Raw genomic sequence first — 9,743 nt, 5'->3', positions numbered from 1 at the left:
TGACGAGTGCCCCTTTCGGATAGAAGAGCCCCAGGCACCGCCTCACAACATAACAACCTAATTGCAATTAAGTTGTTATGGTGCCCAAAATGTCCTTGAATAAGTAGTTTACTTTTAGACTTATGTTAATATGTTATACTTTTCAAGACTTAAGGAAGAAAACCCTGTACCTGACCTGGAAAATGGGAACAAAAACGCAGGAAATTGTTACTACGAGTTTACCAAACAGTCCTTGACAGCAGGCCACTGCCTCTGCAACACAGACTTTATTTTTGTGACATGCCCGGGCAGTTCCTGAGACCAGGACCATTCCGACGACCACCACTCGTCACAGCCGGGGTGGGCGGTCTGTCACCGAGCGGAGGGTGGGCGTGCACTGTACGAGTCGCTCCCCCGGACTGGGCTGTGACGTTATATCCAGACTGTATTATTTCCCCCAGTCCCTGTCTGTGTGTCTGTGTCAGTTTGTCTGAGTGGGGCTGTGTGTGCATTGTTTAACCCCTGTGTCTGTCAGTCATAAAGGGGATTCTGCTTCCCAGCCAGTGATCTGATGGAGGCTATGGCGGACGAGGAGGCGCAGCCCTCCACTTCCCTGGAGCCAACAGCAGCCGCCGGAGAGGTAAAAGCAGGGGGAGCAGGCCGTGACAACTCCCTGGTATGATGCCAATGGCTTCTCCAAGCAGGCAGCTCGTAGGCCGTAAGGGTTTGTTTACTAACCTTGGCATCCCAGGTGTGTGTGTGAGCTGTTGGTTGGCAGGACATGATGGGAAATGTAGTTCACCAACACCTGGGGTGCCAAGGTTAACCATCCCTGTCCTCTGGCAATACTGGCTCACTTTGCCATTGCAGGTGTTTGTGCACTACTTTCCATGAGGCTGGCTGTGCATCATGGGAATTGTAGTGTACAAATATCTGCTGTGCCAGGGTGAGACTTCATTGCGGAGAGGGAGTGCTGGATGCCATGCTAAGGACCACAGTTCTCAGGATGATAATCCATTGGGCTGAGCATTAGTACAACTTCTGGTGCTATTGTAGATTCTAAAGAAGAACGTGGAAGTTGTATGAGGTCTGCTTGCAGCCAGTAAATAAGGCTTTAAAACCATTTAAACCATTTAAAACCAAGTATATTTCCAATATTAAAATATCTAATTATTCCAATGTTAAAACAAGTTTTCCTGTAACTATTAAAAATATAAATTTTCTGATAAATTGACATTTGTGAGTTGTGTGGCATCATTTTTATTTTTTTATTTTTTTAGATAATTCTAAATTTGTGACAATTTAATTTCCGACTGATATTAAAGGAAGTTTAATAATAGTTTAAAAAAAAAAAAAAATGGGGGGGGGGGGGGGGGGGGGGGGCGAGAGAGATTTGGTAACTGATGTGAACACAAATGTCATATTGGCATAGACCTTTATGAGCTGTGAAGATGTGCTGTAACATAACTGCATATTTTAACAAGGTTATTCACTAACGTGAGGATTCAAAGTGAATTTTAAGTTTAATGTTAGTTGCAGCCAAACTGGAAACATTCTTTAAGTCAGCTATACTTTCACTTTGACTTCACTGGCCTAAAATACGAAATTCACGTAGAATTCTCACGTAAGTGAATAACCCTGTACGTGTTAAAGTTGCTTGTCTCTCCCTCGTCATTTCTCATGTATTATAAAGGAAGCATTAGGTGCATTGAGGAGGTGGCATTAATTGCCTGGAAGTGTCAGTTGACACTCAGTCTATCACTTGCTGTCCTATGTGAGTAAGGTTGCATAATTGCCTGTGAGTTGTGGGGAGAGAGAGGCTGAGAGCTTTAGCATTAGTCTGAGCAAAAGATGAGGAGAGGACTGGTACCCAGAGACATATTGTAGTGTTAAAAGATCACTATAGGCACCCAGACCACTTCAGCTCAATGAAGTGGTTTGGGTGCCAGGTCCCTCTAGTTTTAACCCTGCAGTTGTAAACAAAGCAGTTTCAGAGAAACTGCTATGTTTACACTGAGGGTTAATCCAGCCTCTAGTGGCTGTCTCACTGACAGCCATTAGAGGCCGCTTCCGCAATTCTCACTGTGAAAAAGAAGACGGATGTGCATTCGGCGCTGACGTCAGCAGGAAGAGGAGAGTTCCCCAGCGCAGAGGAAGAAAGGTTAGTGTCTGAAGGGATTTTAACCCCTTCAGCCCAGCGGGAGGGGGGCCATGAGGGTGGGGGGGACCTAATGAACCTATAGTGCCAGGAAAATGAGTTTGTTTTCCTGGCACTATAGTGGTCCTTTAAGGATATACTCCAACCACCATGTCCACTTAAGTGATTTGAAGTGGTTATGATGGTAGGAGTCTTAATGGGCAGTGTTTCTGCTTAAAACACTGCACATCCAAAGTAATTTTTAATTGTTTGCCTGCAGACTAGTTGCACCCTCCCCTCTCCCCCTCTCCCACCACCCCCCACATACATGACTCTCTCTTCCAGGCTGCCTAATGTCAATTCAGTACATATTTTACCTCTGTCGTGAGTGTGCAAGCAACAGACATAAAAATCTTCCCCTTGTAGGCGCTTACCCCTTCCTTCATCCATCCAACCCTATGGGCGCTCCTTTCTGCTTCCCTCTGTCACTTAAAGGGATTCTATAGTGCAAGGAAAACAAACCCGTTTTCCTGGCACTGTAGAAACCTACAGTGCCCCCCTCCCTTGTGCTATCCCAGGGAAGTGGTTAAAATCTCTTCAGTCACTAACCTAAATGCAGCGCCGATTTCCCTTGGTGCTTGGTCAGGCTATGCCCACACTCCTCTTGCTGCCGCCGGGGAAGATCTAATGTGCATACGTGGCAATGGCTGCGCTCGCATTAGGATTTCCCCATAGGAAAGCATTATTTAATGCTTTCCTGTGGGGATTCCGGTGACGCTGGAAGTCCTCATGCATAGCGTGAGGACGTCCAGCATCGTTTAGACGACCACAATTTGTCTAAGAACATGGAAGTCCCTCTAGTGGCTGTTTTGTAGACAGCCACTAAAGGAGGACTTAACCCTTCTCAGAAACTGCAATAATCACCACTGTAGAATTAGGCGACGTGGGACATTGCACCCAGACGACTTTAATGAGTTGAAGTGGTGATGCCCCTGCAGTGTTACTGCTTAATACTCTGCCATTTGGGAGTTGAATCAGTTTGTTTATTTCACCCTAGTCACACCTCCCTTGCACTTACTGTAGAGAGATCGAATGTTCAAGCTTCCTTTACTGCACACTCTATTAAATTTATACATTTTGTATCTCCTACTCTGTTATTAGACTTCTAGACTCTGCAGGAGCCTCCTCACTTACAGAGCAGAATATTAAAAACTTCTAAAGCAAGTGAGCATCTGAATGAAACCATTTTTTTTGTTCATGCAAAGCACCCTACAGCTGCCGCTTTGCCCAGCTGAGGTCATTAGTGATATGAAAGCATTGAGATGCTGCTGCACACGTTCCCCAATCAGCATTTCCTCATAGAGATGTCTTAGCTTAATGCAAATTTGCAGGACCGTAACAAGAAGTGTCTGAGTGAGAGGTCCTTTGTAAGCGATGTAATTTTCCCAGAAAATGCTTTTACATTACTGAGATTGCAGTCTCTTTCCATAGAACATTTACATTAAGCTGTTGTGGTACTGGTGCTTAGAGTTGAATTCTAAAGAGCTTACAGTTCCCTGTTTATTCACCCCAGTAAGTACTCTTTCAGTGTTGAGTGTTGAATGTAGAATGTAGTGTAGCTGAATAAGGTATGAGAACTATGCACATATCTTCTGTTGCACTTCCTTGCTGAGGCAACTTTGCAGTCCTATGAAGAGTTTGGCATGCATGTTTGCTCAGGCAACTAACAGAAAAATGTACATATATGCTGTGCATTTGCTTCAGCAGTGATGTGCGCGTACGTATGCATCCACATTTTTTATAACAGTGCTGTATGAGCACAGGCACTGTGTATATGTCACTGCAAAGTTTACTAATTAACTTACTTTACTGTACACTCCAAATAAAAAACTAAATAAACAAAAAAAACCAACACAGCACTTTTACTCCGCTATTAGGTTGTGCTAATATTGAGGAGGTGACAGTTCCTCTTCAAAGGGGTTCTCTAAGCACCATAAACATTACGATTTATTGTAGTGGTTATGGTGCAATGAGTAGACACCATCTCTCTGGTTAGCATGAGACTTTTCTCAAGCAGAGAGACAGGTCATGGTACCTGGGTCCTCAACACGTCGTTCAGCCTTCACCGTGCGTCATTCCAGCGTCACTTTGTTTGCAGTGTTGTTCCTACACCTATTGCAGTACTCAGTGCCACTCCTGCGCCCCTTTTGATGAGAGACCTCATTCCTGTACTACTAATGATAATAATGACTGTGCATCTCCTATATTTATAATAACACCACATTTTCAACTCAATATGCTCAATATAGAGTCAATATTGATGTGGAACACTTGTCCAGTGAGTCTTCTTGTAGAATGTCGTGTATCAAATCCAGTGTTTGATAATTTTGTATATCTGCCCCTGTCCAAATTGTTAAATTAAATGCGTGCACGCTTCCCAAAGTAATTTCACACCAGACACAAGTTTCAGGTTAATGAAAAATTTGAGGAAAGTTTAATCCAGGAGGCTGGTATGCCCCTTATAAAGCAAGAATACATCAAATGCATAATTATAGATATAAGAGAAAATACATCAATAATTGGTTAGGTGTTAAGTGGTTCATCTAATGTACATCCTCCCGGGTGTGATGTCACTGTCATCATGGGATTCTCCTCCACATTCCAGCGCCATCTTGTTATTTGAGGTGGTTAGTCGATGGGAGGGTAACTCCCTAGCGGCCATTTTAAGTAACTTATGAATAATACTGATTATAGTTATGCAGAGTAAATAGGCATTTTACTAAAGTTAATATTCTGTCCACAACAAGAACAAGTCATTTTTTAAGCTAAGAGATGCCTTCGGTCACATTCGTTCTAGCGTTTCAGGCATGATGTATACCAATATATTCTTTCACTTAGGTATAAATACTTCCTTGTTTCTAGTGTTCCTTGCCATATTGTGGTTCCTGTATACCCGAGAGTGTTGCATTGTGCTTTGATTATTTAGTATACATACATAAAAAGGTGGAGCTCAATGCAGCAAATATTCTGAAAAACAAGATAATGCAGCAAAATAGTGTAACACAGTATATGTAAAATTTGGTTTAAAAATATATAATGGTGTCACTCACAAGCCTGGAGTCATACCGTCATATGACTCCGGTAGTATATGCCTCTGGACCATTCAAGGTTGTCCAAACCCCTTCTGTATGAGGTGTTTTCCTTTAAAGTGCTGTAGTTCTTCTTTCCAGTGCTTTGGAATAATAGATACACCAGGTCCAGGATAGTGAATCCAATAAAATGCTTTATTTCTTTAAAATCAAAGAATAAAAATAAATAAACGAATCTGTGCCAGGTAAATACCTGGATAGACTAAGTAGTCCAATATCAAATGTCCAAAACGCGTTTCGCCTTGTTAAAAGGCTTCCTCAGTTGGTTGTTCTGTCTCTTCCTCCCTTCTCCTGTTTTTAAATCGCCCGCTTCAGGTTGTTAATTGTTTGTATTTCCGGTCTCTCATTTCCGGTTTTTCGTTTCGTGGAACGCACGTGCGTTCCACTGTGCGTCCTTGCTTCCTGAATCATCATTCTAGTGAAACGCACCTTGTGTTCGGTTTCCGCTTCCGGTTCCGCGGTCAGTGGAACGCACTTGCGTTCCAACGAGTGTTATCACGGACACCTTTGTTTTACCTTCTAGACATTAATGCATGAGGTTTAATCTATATACAGATAACACCATCTTTAGTGGTAGACCTTATTACTATTATCCCTAATTTTGTGTATCCTTCAAGGGTGACTTCATTCCTGTTCATATATATTCCCAATATTGCATATACATCCACTTTCAAATATATTTTAAAGAAGAAAACATTTAAAAAGACCTTGTCAATAAAAGCAATGTTAATATATATCCTAAAAATATATATGAATAAAATCAAATGATAATTTAAAACCCATTACTTTAAAAAAATCATTGATAAAAATGCACCATGTTAATTCATAAAATGGCATAATTCAAAATCATTATTTAACCCATATGGTATCATCGTGTTAAAATTGTAAATGAATTTCATCTCCTCCCTTCCAATCTTTTTAATAAAATCGCCACCTCTCCAATCTTTCTTCACTGTTTTGATTGCCATAAAAGTTAGCCCTTCAGGGTTAAGGTTGTGAACTTTTTTAAAATGATTCGAGACACTGTGTGTCTCTATCCCATTTCTTATGTTCCTTATATGTTCTGCCACTCTTGTGTTTAAGTTGCGGATTGTTCGGCCTACGTATAAAAGGTTACACGGGCATTTTAAAACATATATTACCCCCTTTGAGTGGCAGGTTAAATGGTCTTTTATTTGAAACTTTCGGTTTATGATGGGCTCCACATCTATTATGTGACGTTTTTTGCTTTTAGTATTTCTGCATGCCAGGCACTGCCCACACCCATAGAAACCATTGCTCATATTAAAAAAGGTTTTATTGGTTTGTGTTGTGTCCTTGTTGCAACTTTTTACCAGCGTGTTTCTTAAATTCTTTGCTCCTCTATATATTATTTTAGGTTTGTCTGGTAGAATGTTTTTAAGGACAGGGTCGTCTTTCAAGATGTGCCAGTATCTATTTACAATTTTGTTTATCTTCCTATTATTTCCATTAAAACTACATATAAATGGGGTGTTGTGCCCGCCCCATTTTGGGTTCTTCTTTTTGTCTTTATAAATTAAAGTGCTCTCTCGTGGGATCTTGAGGACGTCTTCTAAGGCTGCTTGGAGTTTTGTTTCCTCGTACCCCTTTTGCAAAAATTGTTTTTTAATCTTATTTGCTTGTATTATGTAATCGCGATCCTCTGTACAGTTGCGTCTAATACGCAAAAATTGGCCTTTTGGGGCATTCATTAGCCAGGGTGCGTGATGGCAGCTTTCCTTACCGATGTATCCATTGGCATCTACCTCTTTGAAGTGGTTTTTTGTTACGATCCGTGAGTCCATTATGTTAATTTCTAAATCTAAAAAATTAATTTGTTTAGTGCTAATCTCTGCGGTTAAAACAATGTTCCATTTATTGGTGTTCAAGTGTGTGATAAATTGGTTTAAATCTATGTTAGTGCCTGTCCAAATAAAGAATATATCATCTATAAAACGGCGATAGCACACCAAGTTCGCCCCCCATGGGTGTCCTTGGTATACAAACTGTTCCTCCCAATAAGCCATAAACAAGTTGGCATAGCTTGGGGCGAACTTGGTGCCCATCGCCGTTCCCCTAATCTGTAGATAGAAGGTCTCATTAAACCAGAAAAAATTGTTGGTTAAAATTAAATGGATGCCTTCTAAAATGAATAAAATTTGTTCTTCTTTAAAATTATTCTTCTTTAAGAAATATTGCACTGCTTCCAAACCTTTTTCGTGTGGTATAATGCTGTAAAGAGAGGTCACATCACACGTCACTAAAAAATTACCTTCTTGCCACGTTATTGCCTCAATTAGTTGTAGGATGTGTATGGTGTCTTTCAAATATGCTGCATTTCGGACCACTAGGGGTTGTAGTAAGTGATCGAGATACTCAGATACTTTTGCTGAGATAGAATCTATCCCAGATATAATGGGTCTCCCTGGTGGATTATCCTTATTTTTATGTACCTTTGGGAGGTGATAGTACACTGGAGTTTTGGGGTGTGGAGTAGATAAATACTTAGCCTCCTTAGTGGTTAATATTCCCTTCTCTAACCCTTTTTCAATATAATCGTCAAATTTCTTTTTGATATTTTCGATTGGGTTCTTCTCTAATTTCTGGTATGTCTGTGAGTCTGAGAGGATCCGTTCTGCTTCCTGTAAATATTTGCTATTTTGCATAACCACTACACCGCCCCCTTTGTCCGCCTGTTTAATCACTATCTCCTTATTTTGTTTTAATTCCTTCACTATTCTTTTTTCTTTACTAGACAAGTTTTGATGGTATTTGTTCAAAGGTTTAATTTTCTTTATTTCTTTCATTACCATTATTTCAAAAGTTTTAATCTCATCTGAGATAAGATGTTTGGGGAAGAAGTCCGATTTTGATTTAAGATCAGTATGTATGTACTCGGATATCTCTTCTTCCTTTTGTGGTTCTTCCTTGTTGTAAAAAAATTTTTTTAAACAGAGGTTTCTAATGAACTTGTTAATGTCTATGAAAAAATCGAACTTATTAAGATCAGAAGTTGGGGCAAATTTTAAGCCTTTCTGTAAAATTTCCACCTCCCCCATGGGTAGTTCCTTCCCAGTTAAGTTGAAGATTCCATCTGTATTTACCTCTTTCCTCTCTTCTCTTTGTGTGCTCCTTCTTCTGTTTCTATTTCTCTTTCCTCTGTTAGTGATCTCTGTCTTTTTCCCGGTGACTCCCATATTTTGATTGGGCGTATCTGTTTCAGCCTCTCTATTGCTGGGTCCTTCCGAAAAGGGATTGAGTGAGGTTCTTCCTCTGTCCTTTCTATTCTATTATTCCACTTCTCGGGAGATCGTCTATAATTTCTTTTTCTTCTCTCCTCTTCATTCCATCTCATGCCTTCCCTTTCTGATAGGTTTGATCGGACTACCTGGCTGTAGGTTCTATAGTTAGTCTGTCTTGGTGGGGGAGAATGGTTTCTCCTATAGTTTCCCCGTTGAGGGTAGTTTTGTCTCAATGGGTTTAGATCTTCCTGATCTCTTCTAACTTTTGGGTTAGTTTCTCTTGTTAATTTTTGTCTAGGTGTTACGGTTATTGTTTGCCCTTTATGCCTATTAGATTGTCTAGTTACAGAAGGTGATCTAGTCCTTCTTGCTAGTTTATTTCTGGGGGGTGATTTACTTCTTCTTCTTTCTATAGACCTCCTCCTTTTCGGGAAATCGTATTGCTTTTTGTATGGTACCTTTTTATAGTTCTGGTTTTTTAAAGTGTTTATATTGCCCGTTTTATAATCGTTCATATCTCTCAAATATTTACTCCTTTTTATTTCGATTACTTCTTTTTCAATTTTTTCTACTTTAGTTTTTATATCTCTCATTATTTGGCTGTATATTTCGGGGTTAGTGGTTTCACTTATTTTTTCTTTCCAGGTTATTATTTCTTTGTCTATTTGTGACAGGGTCTCCTCTCGTCTGGAGACGATGTACCCCATAGTGCTGAAGGAAAAACCCTCCAGCATTTTGTTCCATCCTGTCATGAAACCCTCATCTTCTCTATCAAAAGAGGGGCTTTTTTGGAATCTCAACCCTCTTGGTGTGATCCTTTCTCTCACGTATTTTTTCAAGGTGGCTATTTCCCATTTGATTTTCATTTCTCGTATAAGGGTTTTTTCTAGATTATATTTACATTTTTCTGAATCTACATATGGAATTTCATTAGGTAAATTCTCTGTTGAAGCAAACATTTGATCTATATCATTGGTTGAATATTCCCTATTTTCGTTTGAAGCCATATTATGGTGTTTCTTAATACCACCACTTTGTGCTAGGGGTTAAGTAATACAAATAATACAATAAAATGGGTGCACAATGTGGGGGTGATTAGGGACTGATGCTCAAACACCTAAAAAGTGGTATCCCCTACACCACTTAAAAATACATAGTATACATACATAAAAAGGTGGAGCTCAATGCAGCAAATATTCTGAAAAACAAGATAATGCAGCAAAATAGTGTAACACA

The 9,743-nt window shown here is 40.0% G+C and overlaps 1 protein-coding gene across 1 annotated transcript in view; it reads left to right on the top strand.

Moving 5' to 3' along the window:
• Positions 1-402: 402 nt before the first annotated feature.
• SMARCA1 (SWI/SNF related, matrix associated, actin dependent regulator of chromatin, subfamily a, member 1) overlaps positions 403-9,743 on the top strand; it is a 208,483-nt gene continuing 199,142 nt past the window's right edge. Inside the window, exon 1 of the mRNA XM_063432114.1 lies at positions 403-619. Coding sequence (XP_063288184.1) covers positions 551-619 — 69 coding nt within the window. The 5' untranslated portion in view covers positions 403-550. The remainder of the gene's footprint in view (positions 620-9,743) is intronic.

The sequence above is a fragment of the Pelobates fuscus genome, chromosome 9 (assembly GCF_036172605.1).
Source record: "Pelobates fuscus isolate aPelFus1 chromosome 9, aPelFus1.pri, whole genome shotgun sequence".
NCBI lineage: Eukaryota > Metazoa > Chordata > Amphibia > Anura > Pelobatidae > Pelobates > Pelobates fuscus.
Note: the sequence above shows the minus strand (reverse complement) of the source record. Positions and strands in the feature narration are given on the sequence as shown.